Here is a 15,825-nt window from a genome sequence, read left to right on the forward strand (position 1 = left end):
AGAAACTTGGTTGTGTTCACCGTGGATAAAACGAGCTTAAGTGCATCACCTCTGATATAACGAACTTTGAAGTGTCTACCTCTGATATGACGAAGTTTTAACTGCTAACGCATTTAAAGGGCGTGCAGAATGTCGCCTCAAAGTTTCTTCTCCACTACAGTTTCCAAAAATACATTTTTTTCTAAACGTGCCATCTCTTCCCATCCTACGTCATGGGACTATTCTCGGACTCGTTCTAAAGCCATTTTTGTTGTTCATACCGCGGGAAAGGTCGACAACACTAGGAGCATACAAACGAAGTTCTTTGGTTTTAGTATCATGCTCTTTTTCGTTAATGTCATCGAAATTTCAGTGCAGGTGAAAGCGTCTATGTGGCTTTATGTCATGCGGAAAGCCGGGATGTACCCTTGGGGCACGGTTTAAACGCTGGGAAAGGAGGTAATACGAGGTGCAGGACTAAGGCAGTTATGTTCCTCTAAGCTCTTTATCAATTTGTTCGTTTTACCCCGTTTTAGTGCGTTGAAGTCGTTTTCCTCGAGTACACCGCATGCCGCGGAAACATGTTAAATGAGGAAGTAGTTATTTAGTCGCATAAAGAACGCGCCCCTATTTGGTTGTAAAAATGTAGAATTTATTTTTCTTCGCGCAATAAATGAGCCCCTTTTCATTTAGTGGACACACCGTTCATGATGATAGTAAATGCTGTAAGCAGCCTTTTTTAGTTCTAAGATAAGGAAGAAACAAAGAAGTATCTGTCATATGTCAACATCACTCCAATTAAACACAGCCGACAAGCAGCAAGATTGAATTTTCCGGCATAAATCTTAGGACCAATAGAAACCGCGCTTGGCTACAATGGACCCTCTGATCGACTGTATTGAGGACTGCAGTAACTTGTTTATTTTAGACTTAGTGCCTAATGTTGTTTTTGTGCTACGATGTACTCAAGCTGTGTTTTGTTCACCGTACTCCCTGCACAGACTCCGCGTTGAAGGGTACGTTTTGGTTGATTTAGAATGTTAGCCACAACGCATAAAGTATTTACTCATCAGGCCTAATTCATCTCCCGTTTTTACTACTTGAATATATTTCTGGCCTTATATATAGCCTTGTCCACCTCCATAACGGTCCATCAGACCTCCTGATTACTGAGTTTACAAACGAACCTCTTGCCTTTTCCGAGCTACTGCCATTGCGTGGGCCGACCAATTGGCCGAAGTTACTGAGTGTTTTGCGTTCGAGGCCATGGTACGACCGGACACGTCCCTAAATCGCATCGATATTTGCTCCGGGCTATCAGCGGCTCAACAGCGCGGCCAACGCGCCCTTCTGCTCCAATACAAAACCTGTTTCGCAACCTCCTCGAAAGTGCGGCAAACGGCGGTCACGAAGCATCGGATCATCACTTCCGATAATGCTCGCCCCATACGACAGCAGCCGTAACACTTTTCCCCGAAGAAAAGCGACGCCATCCAAACGCAGGTGAAGGAGATGCTTACAGACCGCATTATTCAGCCATCTAAGAGCCCGTGGTCGTCGCCTGTTGTTTTGGTAAAGAAGAAGGAAGGGACATTGCGCTTTTGCGTTGATTACCGTAAGCTGAACGCCATAACGAAAAAGGACGCATACTCGCTGCCTCGCATCGACGACTCACTCGACAGACTTCGCCGCGCCAAATATTTTTCGTTGATCGACCTAAAGAGCGGATACTGGCAGATTGAGGTTGATGAACGTTACCGCAGAAAAAAACTGCCTTCATCACACCCGACGGCCTATATGAATTTAAGGTGTTGCCTTTCGGCCTTTGCTCAGCGCCGGTAGCGTTTCAGCGCATGATGGACACTGTCCTGGCTTCTTCAAAAGGGCTGAACCCCTGGCCCGTTTAAAGCGTCCCGATCCATCATTCGTCTGGACTGTCGCGCAACAGGCTGTTTTCAGTGAGCTGCAATGACGGCTGCACACTACCCCTGTGCTTGCTCACTTTGATGAGGAGGCTGTTACCGAGATACACACCGACGCTAGCAATATTTGGCCTAGTGCCGTCCTCGTTCAACATCAAGAAGGCGTGGAACGTGTGATCGCGTATGCCAGTTGCACACTCTCGCGCACCGAAACCAACTACTCCACCTCAGAAAAGGAGTGCCGCGCTGTCATCTCGGCCACGATGAAATTTCGGCCTTATATCTACGTCCACCATTTCGAAGTGGTCACAGACAACCATTCCTTGTGCTGCCTGGCCAATCTCCGGGACCCTTCAGGCCGCCAAACACGGTGGAGCCTTCGCCTTCAGGAATTTGATCACACAATTGCCTATAAGTCCGAACGTAAACACGAAGATCCCGACCCGCTCTCGCGCGCACCCGTCGAGCAAGCTGATGACGGCACAAAGTATGACAATCGTTTTAGGCGTAATCAGCAGTTTGGACTTGGTGGCAAGGCAGCGTGCTGACGCTGACCTGCGGTCTGTCATGGATTACCTAGAGGGCCATGCTGGCAACGTACCTCGACCCTTTTCCGGCCACTTGTCCTCTTTTTCCATTCGCAACGGTGTACTGTACAAGAAAAATTCACGCAATGGTGAGCGGACCTACCTCCTAGTCGTGCCATGAGACCTCCGCGAAGACATCCTTTCCGCGTGTCATGAGGAGCCCACCTCTGGCCACTTGAGATTTGCACACACGCTTGCTCGAGTGCGTAAGGCCTATTATTGGCCTAAATTTGCTGTGACCATCCACCGCTACGTCAGAGGTAGCCGTGAGTGCCGGCGTCTAATGTCGCCACCGCTAAAGCCTGCAGGTTTGCTCCATCCAATTCAACCACCTCGCACACCTTTTTACCAAGTCGGCACTGCTCTTTGGGCCCATTGACTATCATCTTCTGGCAGTAAGTGGATTATAGTTGCGACTGATTATTTGACGCGCTATGCGGAAACCAAGGTGGTACCGTGCAGTACATCCTCTGAAATCACGCATTTCTTCATACACCACATCGCTTTACGACACGGCACCCCATCCTCCGTAATCACCGATAGGAGCACTGCGTTCACGGCGGAGCTCATGCACGAGGTGTTCCATCTGAGTTACACGACCTACCGCAAGACTTCTGCATACCACCCGCAGTCAAACGGGCTCACAGAGCGCCTCAACAAAACCTTAGCGGACATGCTCGCAATTTACGTCGACGTACAGCAGACGACCTGGGACGAGATCCACGCATACGTGACGTTTGCCTATAACACGGCGATTCAGGAAACGACTCGCTTTACGCCGTTGACCGTCGTCTATGTGCTTGACGTACGAACAATGCTCGATGCCATACTTCCGTGCGCCCCTGACGACCAGGCGCTCATGTCAGACGCCGAGGAGTTTACCCGTCACGCAGAGGAAGCCCGGCAACTGGCGCATATGCACGTCCGACGTTAGCAGGGCATGGATGCACAACGCTACAACCAACGACATCGACACGTCGAGTACTATCCCGAAGAAAAAGTGTGGGTATGGACCCCAGTACGTCGCCCAGGACTGTCGGAGAAGGTCCTGAGCCGCTACTTTGGACCGTACACAGTGCTGTGCCGCATCACGGATATGACGTATGAAGTCCTCCCAGATGGCACTCTGCCGAACTCAGCACTCTGCCCAGTTCGCGCCGCCCACCTCAGGCTGAGGTCGTGCACGTACTGCGTATGAATCCTTACTTTACGCAGTAACGGGCGCCTCTTCCACGTTTTCTTTAGAAGCGAAAAGCTTCACTAGCCTAGTCAACACCGCGCTTTGCCACTTCTGCGCATGCGCGAAACCCAGTGACGTCACGCAAAGCGTAGGTGGCCGCAGCCGTCACCGTCGACTCGTCACTACTTAAAGGAAAGAAAGTGCGTCGAGGCTGGAAATCGACCAGGGCCTTCAGCATTTGAAGCCGAGACGCTACCACTCGGCCACGAAGGCTCAAGGTTTGAGCATGAATAAAGGCGCATCTAGTGAATGCATGGGTTTCATGAATAAAATAAAAGGGATGAAAAAATAACAAAATAAAAATAAAAAACGAATAAAAGCAAGTAAAGGAAAATTACAAAAAAGAATAACCATACGAAAAGAACCAAATATAAAAATAAAAATGAAAACAAGAAATTATGAAAAATTGGAAAAAAAGAATAGAAACGAAAATGAAAATTAAATGAAAAAAAGAAGATATTAAAAATAAAATAAAAACAATAAAATACGGAAAACAGAAAAAATGGGGAAAATAAAATATGAATAAAAAGAAAAAAAAACAATGCGCAAGGAAACGCTTTCGTCTTGTAGCACTTTACACAGCCAAAGTGCCCCCTGAATTCTAACCGCGTCGGTTACCGTCTCCTCCTCCGCCTCCGTACAGGCAGCGTGTTGTGGACGGCCGAACGCCTCCACCGTTATCGTGGTGCTCCCAGTGCTTTGTGCGCCAACTTCGACAGCCATGACTTCCAACCAAGCACAACTGCAGCTTTTCGCTTGTATATCCAGGCTTAACCAGAGCTAAGCCGCTGCCTAATTTTTTGTTTGTGCCTGCAGCCGTTGAGCGGCCCGTGACAGTTCGTTCGCTTGCTTACTTCCTCCCGTACGCTCAAAGTGCGCCCTCGTTTTTGCTTTCTTTTTTTGAGGGGGAGGCGGAATATTGCCGCCAGGTGTCCCCGGGCGGCGCCCAGATGACGAAGAAGTGAGCGACTCGCGTGCTCTCAAAGCTGGGACTCTGCTTCTCTGCTTGCGGCTTGTGCCTAGCTCTTTTGATTCTGGTCCTATTTGTGACATGTACACTCGCCGTCAAATGTAAATGGAAGCTGACTTTGTCAAGAAATTTATTTTCCTTACATCTAAATCATAATGGTCCATGTTTGTTGGTGCACACTGCAAGTCGCAAAATCACAATTAGGCTTCACATATGTATCCAAGGATGCATGAATTCAGGGGGCTATGACTAAATTTTTTCGTTATTATTGCCTTCCATTTACTTCTGACGCCACCTGTACATTAAAGTCCCCACCCACCCTGCTACCCTGGCAAGTGGCAGTTAATGGTTGATCGCGACAGTTCGCTCACAGTTGTCAGCACAGCCCACATATCTCTCTCATCACCCCACGTAAGCGCGACTGGAAGCATAGCGCCTCACGATGGTTGGAGGTTTGAGAAGCTAAGCTTGGGTTAGCGCGAAAAAAACGCGAAAGGCAGACATTCAGTACAGACTATGCACTCACAGCTAAAATATCTTAACGTAACGAGCACAAAAGGCAAGAGATAAGCACCAATGTATTTGATCAGTCATTTCAGGAAAAATATAAGAGAGAGCGCCTTCATCAATTTAAAGACATACTAAGCAGATTCTGCCCAATCTGAACGCCGAAAATTGTTCCAGCATGTGCCGCGAGCATCTTGCGCAAGCACAAAAGTACCATCCGCTTCAATGACTTACCAGGCTCCGCGATCCAAAACGCCGGTCTGGGCGCGGGAGCGCAGCTTCTTGAGCCGGACTGTACACCGGATGGTGCACTAGTTGTGGCGATTCCTGAAAAGCAGACACAGTCTATCATCCATTACGAACATTCGACAAAAAAATTGGCTGTGATTTAGCTCTGGTTAAACCTGGAGGATTGCGAAAGCAACATCTGCGCCTAGCCGTATATTGTTGCGTGAGCTACATTGCCCACAGTCTCGCCAGTGCTCTTTCACGGCCATACTGCTCATACGCGAGGAGAAAGTGACGTCACTACGCACAGCTGGCGTGCCTCGCCCCGCTCACTCGCCTTCCTTTGCTTAAAACGATTGGAGTGTACAACGTTGACAACTCCAACGGTCTCATTTCAATTCTGCTCGCTTGTTTCCAAAAATCCCTTCTATCTTCTGTACAGCCTGGTTCTTGCTTGGCAAGGCCATGTGCCGCCGATGGTGAACAAAGCGCAAAGCAAATAATCAGAGACGGCAAGTTCGTTTCGCGGAGATCTTCACATTTGCCGCGATTACCTTGCGGCAAGCGCCAACGTACCCTGTGCACCGGATGACTTTCAAAGTCCTGGAACTTTGGGGGGTCTTCACAGAGACGAAGAGCAGGGAAAACACCCTCTAAGGCTTGCGTGTGGTCGCTCGCAGGCTGCCATTCCTCTACGCGGGCCTGAAAAGGATTCAGGGTGTACCAGAATGTTTCAACAAAACTGTGACTGTCCCCGGTCCCATTTGAATTCTGCTCGCATGTTTCCAGAAATCTATCTTCTACGCAGCCTTCTCTTGCTTGGCAAGCCCATGTGCCGCCGGCGGTGAACAAAGCGCAAAGCTAACGATCAGAGACCGCAAGTACGTTTCGCGGACATCATCACATTTGCCGCGATTACATTGCGGCAAGCGGCAACGTACCTTCTCCACGGGAGGAAGTTCAAATTCCGGGATCCTTGGGCGGTCTTGAGTGCCCTGGTGTGCCCGGTACGCAGGGCAAACCCCGTCTCTGGCTACCGTGGGCTTGTGTGTAGAGTGCTCTCGGGCCTGAAAAGGAGTCAGGGTGTATCAGGATCACTCAACAAAACTGTGATTGTCCCCGGTCCGATATGAATTCTGCTCGCATGTTTCCAAAAAGCCATTCTATCTTCTGCACAGTCTGCCTCTTCCCTCCTGATCTCACGGTGGTCTTGACTCGCGAGAGATTGGCTCGCATCCTACGAACGGGTGAGCCTGTATAACAAATGGGATGACGAGACAAAGCTAAACAATGTCATTGTTTTATTTTACCGGCGTTTCCAACTTATGGTATCGCAACATTAAGGGGACGTTAGAACTTGGTCGGCCTTCAAGACGAAGTTCTCCGAAGTCTTTGGTCGCCCGGCTGTCAGACAACTCTGCGCCGAACAGCGCTTGCGTGAACGGTCGCAGCAGGTCGGCGAAAGCTTCACTAGTTATACAGAAGACGTAATCGCTCTCTGCAACCGAGTGAACGTCAGCATGACGGAAGCTGACAAGATAGAACAGATCATGAAAGGCATTGATGATGATGCCTTTCAAAGGCTGCTCGCTCGAGACTTGCGCACCGTTTCGAAAGTCATCACGATGTGCCAGAGCTTCGACGAGCTGCGTAAGTAGAGGGTCCTGACTCGTACGCACTCAGCTCAGGCCGAGTCACTTGCCGGACTGACACCCGCAGCTGACAACTCTTCTCTGCTGCAGCAAATCAAGGACTTTGTACGTGAGGAGGTGCCCGTCAGCTTTCACTTTTACCTAGCCCTCAAGGGTCGCCACCATATTTGGCCCTTGCTCTCCAACATGCAATTCGAGAGCAGGTTGCTGAGTGCTTCCGTCAGCGCTTTCTCCATCACCTGTCGCAGCTCTGCTGACGTACGCTGACGACGCCCCCACACCTGTCGCAACCCCTCTGAATTATGCCAACCTAGTCCCAAAACCTGTCGCGCGTCCAATGACTTACGCCGAAGTCGTCGCACAAACTCTGCCGCCTACGTACCCTGTAATGCCGGTGCCCGTAAGGGCGCCGGCACCTTATCTCCGACCCTCTCCACGAAACCGACATCCCTGGCACACAACGGATAACCGGTCTATTTGCTACACTTGCGGATTGCCTGGCCACGTAGCCCGCCATTACCTTCGCCGTCTCCCAGTTTCGGCACCGCCAGTCGGGTACTGGCCTCCATAGCTTCAGTACTCCGCGTCTGCTGAGCCCCGTGTGTCGACTCCTCCTTTCTCCCCCAACCGTTCAGCTATTCCCGGCCGCCGTTCCCCTTGGCCGCGACGCCATTCCATTTCTGCGATGCGTCGCCACCCTAATGATTCTCAGAAGGAAAACTAGATGTCGCACTTCCTGAGGCAAGAACTGCGTCCTCGTCGAACTACCCAAGCCCCGAGCTGTCACCTGCGAACGTTATTGACGTTTCGGTCGAGGGAACTTCTGTCATGGCCCTTGTTGACACTGGCGCTGCAATTTCTGTAATAGACGCGAAACTTTGTCGCCGCTTCAAGAAAGTTAAGACGCCAGTTGCCGGTCTCTCGCTGCGCACGGCCAGCGCTCAGCACATCAAGCCGTCAGCAGCTTGCACCTCTCGAGTTTTAATTCAGGACGTCCTCTATACGATCGAGTTCGTCGTCCTGCCGTGTTCTTATCACTCTGTTATCTTGGGCTGGGATTTCCTGTCTCGCCTTGCCGATGTCATCGATTGCGCTCGCGTTGAAGTCGGGTTCTCTGCTCTGCCCCAGTCCCTGCCGGACGCTGCTCCTTCACCGCCATGTACTGAAGCCCTCGTCGCCGAAGACATCGACCTGCCTCCATGCTCTTCCGCCTTGTGCGCATCTCTTGTGACCCTTTCCGTGACGACACTGTCCTTTTAACGCCAGCCCATACTTTTCTCCGCCGCAAGTGTCTTCCCCTGCCTTACGCCGTATTGACTATTTCTCCTGGCCTTTCCGCGCTGTGGGTCTGTGAGCCGTTCTCCTGCCCTAGTGCTTTGCGCCGTGGCGAATGTGTCGCCATTGTCCAACCGATCGCGTCTATTCTCACCCGTGAGGAGACTTGTTTCGTCGCACATCAATCTCGCTGTGCCTAACCCATCATCTTCTACACCCACTCCTTTCTCTACACAACTATTTCTCCGCTCCATCGACGCAGTTCTTCCTCCGCCGCAGCGCACGCAGCTTCTCCACTTGCTCCACCAGTTCCGCGCCTCCTTCGACTGTCATCACAGCTCACTGGGCCAAACGTCGACTGTCACACATCGCATAGACACAGTTAGCCACGCTCCTCTATTGCAGCGCCCCTATCGTGTGTCGGCACCCGAGCGCCAAGTTATTGAAGATCAAGTCGACCAAATGCTCAAGAGCGGCACGATTAAACCCTCAAGCAGTGCTTGGGATTCGTCAGTTGTGCTTGTCAAAAAGAAGGACGGCTCCATCCGTTTCTCTGTAGACTACCGAGCCTCAACAAGATTACGCGCAGGAACGTCTATCCACTGCCACGCATCGATGACCCGCTAGACTGCTTGCAAGGTGCCGAAATATTTTCCTCTTTAGATTTACGTTCCGGGTACCGGCAGGTACCCATGGAAGAGGCCGATCACCCCAAGACAGCTTTTGTAACACCTGACAGCCTATATGAATTTACTGTGATGCCTTTCGGCCTTCACTTTACTTCACTTTATTACCTTAAAGGCCCCCAGGATTGGGGGTATTACATAAGGGGTGGGTTACATTGAAAAATCAGATTGAATAAACAAAGAAAAAACGTAAGATACAAATATTATTCGCTGTTAAAGGTAGAAGCTAGACAGTTCGCAAATGTTGATGGGCAGGTGATTGCGGCGATGTCGTGTGGAAGACTGTTCCAGTCCTTGGCTGAGCGTGGAAAGAATGACGATGCAAATGTAGTTGTACGCGTACATGCTCCCGCCACGCTTGAGAGAATCATGGATAACATTCTGCGTGTGCTCAAGTGGAAGACCTGCCTATATTACCTCGACGACATCGTCGTGTTTTCGCCTGACTTTGAAACTCACCTCTACCACCTGAAGCACGTTTTGACCTGATCTCTGACGCCAGCCTCCAGCTCAACTTAAAAAAGTGCCATTTTGCCGCTCGTCAACTTACCATTTAGGCCACGTTAGGAGGGTGTCCGTCCGCACCCGGCTAAACTTCGTGATGTGGCTGCGTTCCCTCGAAATACTTCTATCAAAGAACTGCGCAGCTTCCTCGGTCTGTGCTCATACTTCCGTAGGTTTATACGCAACTTTGCCTCAATTGCTGCGCCTTTGACACAACTTCTGTCCAGCAGTTCCGATCTTTCGCAATGGTCCCAAGTGTGTGACGACGCCTTTGATTCCTCGCACCGTATCCTCACCGCCCCACCGATACTGCGCCATTTCGACCTGACCGTACCTACCGAGGTCAATACTGAGGCCAGTGGAATAGGCCTCGGCGCCGTAATTCGCACAACGCAAATCTGGCTTCGTCGAATACGTCGTTGCCCATGCCAGCCGCACGAATCTAATTACTCGTTCACTGAAAAAGAGTGTCTGGCGATGGTTTGGGCCCTTACCAAGTTCCGCCCTTACCTCTACGGCCGCCCGTTTGAAGTCGTGACCGACCACCACGCGCTATGCCTGAAAGACCCATCCGGTCGCCTCGCGAGGTGGGCCCTTCGCCTCCAGGAATACGATATCCGCGTCGTGTGTCATCAAGACGCCGATGCTCTATCGCGATGCCCACTTCCAGACTATACTTCCAGCCTTTCAACTTTAGACGCCTCCTCACCGATGCTTCACATCAGCGCCATGCCTTCGGTGCTGATGTGAAGCATCGGTGCCGACCTGTGGATCTCTTCTATTATTGACTCTCTCAACAACCCTACGGCTGTTTCGCCTTCGCCTGTTCTTCGCTGCCATGCTTCCCATTTCTCAATCCGTGACCACGTCCTTTATCGCCGCAACTATAGCTCAGATGGCCGCAAGTGATTGCTAGTTATTTCCTTCACCTTCCCTCGGAAGTATGCGCCCATTTTCACGCTGGGCCGGAGTGTGGTCATGTAAAAGTGTTCAAGACCGCATCGCATCCGACTACGATATTAGTAGCGGGACATGTACGCGTTCATCCTCAAATAGGTGCGGTCGTGCCTTACCTGTCAACGTCGCAAGCCACCTCCGTATCGCTCTGCTGGAGAAGTGCAGCGGCTATCTTGCCCGCCACGCCAATTTGACCGCGTCAGCATTGATTTATACGGCCCTCTTCCGTGCACTTAGCCGGACACCGTTGGGCTATCGGTTGACCATTTGACAAGGAGTGCCGAAACTGCCGCCCTTCCGCCTGCCACAGCCTTAAAAGCTGCCTCGTTTATTTTAAACCGATTCGTCCTTCGTCACGGCATCCCTCGCGAATTGCTGACCGACAGAGGCCGCATCTTCTTATCCGAAGTTGTCAAAGCACTGCTCACCAAGTGCAACATAATTAATCGCACCACCTCCGCATATCATCCGCAAACCAACGGTCTCACTGAGCGCTTTAACCATACCCTCGGTGATATGCTATCTATGAACGACTCTTCAAACCAGTCTAACTGGGATCTTGTGCTTCCGTATGTAATCTATGCGTACAATACCGCATAGATTACATCTTTACATCTTTCTATCTTTACGGCCGTCACCCTTCTGCTACCATCGACACCATTCTGCCGAACCAACCCGGTGCGTCCGAGTATACACCTCAATCTGAAGCTGCCCGGCACGCCGAAGACTGCCGCCGCATCGCCCGTGCTCTCACAACTGACACCCAACGCAGAGAGAAATCCCGCCACGACCTCAATCACACAACGCCGCACTTCCCCGATGGCTCCCTTGTGCGGCTGTGGATTCCGACAAATACTCCGGGCCTGTCGTCAAAATTTCTTGCCAAATACCATGGCCCATACCGTGCCCTGGAGCGTACATCTCCAGTTAATTACACAGTCGAACCCCTCGTCCGCCGAACCCTCGTCCTTCTGATCGCCGCTGCCATGGACGCGAGACTCTTCACGTCCAGCGCCTCAAGCCATTCTACGACCCAGTCATCCTGCCTGCGCCCTAAGTCTCCAGGTTGTCTCCTCTTTTCCCCGGGAGCAATTTTAAAGACGAAGACGACCGTTCTGTTTAGCGGCGGCATTGCCATCGCTACGCGTGCTGTTTTCTCGCTTTCGCTGACCACGGACTGTTGCCGCCCCGCTCCTGAGATCCCAGTGCCTTCAATAAACCCCCATCCTACAAACCGTATATTTACAGTGCGATACTACTTGGATTAATGAGATCTGAATCCCTATTGGCTTCAACCTAGTTACGGTCAAGTGGACCATTTTCTTGTTTAGATTTTACTTCCAAAGATAAAACTTCGGTACATTCCTTGAAGGGGGCTTTCGCCATTTCCTTAACAATCGCCGGCACTTCCTCTAAGGCATACATCGCGACCTTCAGTGAATGGTGCTGCTGAGAACAGAAATTTTCCATTGGTCGCCTTCGATGGCTGGGATTATGTTATTCGTGGCAGATATGATGCTTTTGAATTAGCGTATATCTCAACTGGTCTATCACAAATGTTAACTAAGATCTAGCACTTTTCTTGCTAAAGAAGTTCAGATATATAAACAAAATTTCCATTTTCTTCCTTCAATTTTCCTCGTAAGGTTTTGCTTTTTATTGTCTTATGTCAGACGGTGTCTTCAAGCGACGACCATTAACAATATGTCCGTTTTCTTCCTAGTAGCTGCACATGACCCTTTTAAACTTGCATGTGTTACAAGGGTGCTTAACACAATGGCGATATCATTGCTCAGCTCCCCTCTAAAGTATACAGCCCAAGCTGTTTCCCTCTGAGTTGTTTAGCTGTTTATGATTTAGAACGCAAAGTCATCACTCTTTCGAAGGACTAAGGGCGCTGAGGGTGCATAACTAGGCATGCTGCAGGCTTGACACGCAAACTCTTAAGGCTGTATTCTTTTGACGGGGGGTGCACGTCATCCAGAGGCATTCCTTTATCTTAGGACGATTCTTGAGTTGCGTTCGTTACATCCTTCTATACGGGCGCCCCTTGATTAGAGTTACTTGCATGCCTTGAGAGCGCTGCTTGATAGACTGGCCTTTGTCACTTGCGCCGTAGCGACTGTGAAAGGCGACATCTTGCTTTTTTTCACGCCTTTCCACTGCTCTCACAGCTATGTCGTAAGCATTGTGATGTTTAACTTCTACTATGTGGTTTCGAGTAGTTTCAATTCCGCAAGGGAAATGGTCCCCTTCATGGCGCGCAGCGGAAGGTGTTTGTCACCAAAATTCAGGGGTGCACTTTGTTGACCTAAAGTGCGGTGAGGCTAAACCCTTAAACGCAGTGTTGCTGCTTGTGTCACTGATGGGTTGTTAACATGTTAAGCTTCTCCTCTAACAGTTGAACGCGACAGAGTCTTGCACTGCTACGAGGAAGTCCACAGAACGCCATCGCCCGTCCGGCTCTACGCCTTGCTCGTCAGTAAGTTCGTTTTTTAGGAAAGGAAATGTATCTGTCTCTCATATCTCGGTGGATGCCTGAACCTTGCCGTAACGGGAAGGGAGGAAGGTTGGAGTGAACGAAGACACCATATTCACTAGACGCGCCTTTGTTCATTCCAAACCATACAGCGTGCATGGCAGAGTGGTTAGCGTGCTCGTCTCGCACTCCGGAGACAGTGGTTCGATTCCTCGACTCCACCAATTTTCTACTCGGTTTTATTTATTTATCTGGTTTAACTGGGAAGGTTAATTAGGCTAATTGGTTAATTAAACTATTAACTCAACTCAGTCCCACTTAATCAGAGCATCACTATACGATTCTTTTTATTGGCAGTAGCGACGACGCACGGAAAACAACGCCTAACGCTCCGTTTGCCCGGTTCCGCAGGTCGTTCCCGCCCCTTTGCATCGACAGTTTCTAGCCGACCGAGCTTTCCCTCCGCTTGGACGCGCTGCCCTTTACCGGACAACCGGCACCAGGGGACGTAATCATCACTGACGAGGGGCGTCTGCTATCACCAGCAGCAGTGACGTACCGCGACCTGGCTATAAAACCGCTATCGCTGGCTACCCTCATCACTTGGCAGTAGCGACGACGCACGGAAAACAACGCCTAACGCTCCGTTTGCCCGGTTCCGCAGGTTAGTGCTTGGCATTTACACATCGCAATTTTGCATTTCTTGTCCGTCGCCGCTGCTGCCAACTGGTGTGTGCCCTGTTATTGTGAAAATGTCAAAAGACGCGGCAAAAGTAAAGGATGAAATGCGAGCCGACCTGTCAAAGTTGAAAGAAGAGATAAAGCAGGAACTGAAAGCTTCACGAGAATCTGTCGAACGAAACCTGCGCAATGAAATCCGAATAGTTCGCAATGAGCAAACTGAGATAATTAAGAGCATTGACCACGCGCATGCTGAAATTGAGGACCTAAAAAGGGAACTAAAACATGAAAAGGAAAAGAACGCCAAGTTGGAGCAAGTAACCAACGAATTGAGCGTGGCGTGTGCTACTCTGGAAAAGCAGACAAAGGAGCTTGAGAGAAAGCTTAATCATGCGGAACAGTATTCACGAAGGTCGAACATTGAAATTAAAGGTGTCCTGAAGCAAGACGAGGAAAATGTTCTTAATCTTGTTACAAACCTTGGAGATGCTATCCATGAACCTATCACTGAGTCGGACGTAGCGTGTTGCCACCGAGTACCCACTCGTGACCCTAATAATTCAAACACTGTTGTTCAATTTAAATCTCGTGTAAAAAGGGACGCAGTGCTGGAAAAGGCGAAAAAAGTACGTCTGACAAATGAGGACATCAGTGTAGATTGTTCCTTGCCAACTTCACCACCGATTTATGTAAATGAACACTTGACACCAGACAACAAAAGGCTGCTAGGCGCTGCGATTGCGAGAAAGAAGGAGGTCTCGTGGAAACATGTGTGGACGAGGAACGGCACTATTCTAGCCCGCCAAACTGACGATTCTTCGGTGGTGCACATTTACTCACAAGCAGACTTATCGAAGATGAATTAGGGACGCCGTAAAGCAGCGCACGTGGAAATGGCTCTTCTAACATTGCCAATGGAAGAATCGCCACTTTCACACCTTCGCAGCTCAACGCATATTTTTCCCAAAACAAAGACAAATGCTGCCAAATCATACATTTGAACATGCAATCGGCCGTAAATAAAGCTGACCAACTAACATACTTTTTATGCAGCTTAACCTGTCCCTTCGATGTCATTCTATTGACGGAAACATGGTATCGCTCAGACGTTGACGTCATCCATCTTCCCGGGTACAGATCATTTTTTCTTAATCGTACTACGAAGCGGGGCGGAGGCGTAGCAATGTTGATCAAAGAAAACTATTCTTGCGACATTTTATCTGATCACTGCTTAAGTAACGATGACATAGAAATGCTGACAGTTAGGTGTGGCGGTCAAGCTTTTTGCGTTGTTTATCGTCCCCCACATGGCAATATAGCCAATTTTTTTGGCAGCTTCGAACACGAGTTATCTTTTCTTTCTGAAAACTTCTTGGCGTGCATCGGGGGCGATTTCAACATAGATATGAGCACAAGCAGTTCAGTGCAAGAGCGCATGTTAGTCACCATACAAACAGCTGGCTTCCAAAATGAAATCCGCGGACCTACACGTGTTACCTCACATTCTTCTTCTTCTTTGGATTTACTAATCACCAATCGCGAGGATGCGTCATTTGCCGGTCGTATTGCGATAGACATTAGCGACCATCTTCCTATCTTCGTCCGTCTTCAAAAAGAACCTTCCGCAAAGACAGCCTTGAAAGTCCGTCGACAGCTACTTTCCCAAAGCCGCCTTGACCATTTCAGGAACAGTATTTCACTTGTGAACTGGAATCCTGTTTTCCAGCACACAACACCCGATGAATCATACAGTGAGCTCCTTCAGCTCTTTCTCCCAATTTATATTGAGTGTTTCCCTATCGTTGAGATAAAACCTTCAAAAAAAGCACGAAAGCCATGGATGACTCCTCGCTTGGTACGACTGGTAAAAAAGAAACACAAGCTCTTCGCGACTTTCATAAAAAGCAGAGCCCCCGCAGTGTTAGCCACTTATAAGTCGCTAAGGAACCGCTTAAATAGCGAAATTAAATCATCCAGGACTGCCTACTATAATAACTTGTTTAATGCGCATCTCTCAGACCGCCCGAAAGAAAAGTGGAGACGCCTAAATATTCTGCTAAATCGAAATAACCAACATCAGGACCTCGCGAGCCTAGTTATGCATGGCAAGGAAATCGCTGGGCCGTCCCTTGCAAATGCCTTCAACCAATATTTCACT

The 15,825-nt window shown here is 49.6% G+C and overlaps 1 protein-coding gene across 1 annotated transcript in view; it reads right to left on the bottom strand.

Annotated features, from left to right (window-relative positions):
* The window catches only part of LOC149360345 (uncharacterized), a 113,922-nt gene that overhangs the window by 59,745 nt on the left and 38,352 nt on the right, over positions 1-15,825 (bottom strand). The window contains exons 5-7 of the mRNA XM_089567840.1: positions 6,375-6,500; positions 6,010-6,135; positions 5,440-5,532 (exon numbers count right to left, since the gene is read on the bottom strand). Coding sequence (XP_089423966.1) covers positions 5,440-5,532; positions 6,010-6,135; positions 6,375-6,500 — 345 coding nt within the window. The remainder of the gene's footprint in view (positions 1-5,439; positions 5,533-6,009; positions 6,136-6,374; positions 6,501-15,825) is intronic.

Source organism: Amblyomma mixtum, chromosome 2 (genome assembly GCF_055824585.1).
Source record: "Amblyomma mixtum isolate Tamu chromosome 2, ASM5582458v1, whole genome shotgun sequence".
Lineage (NCBI taxonomy): Eukaryota > Metazoa > Arthropoda > Arachnida > Ixodida > Ixodidae > Amblyomma > Amblyomma mixtum.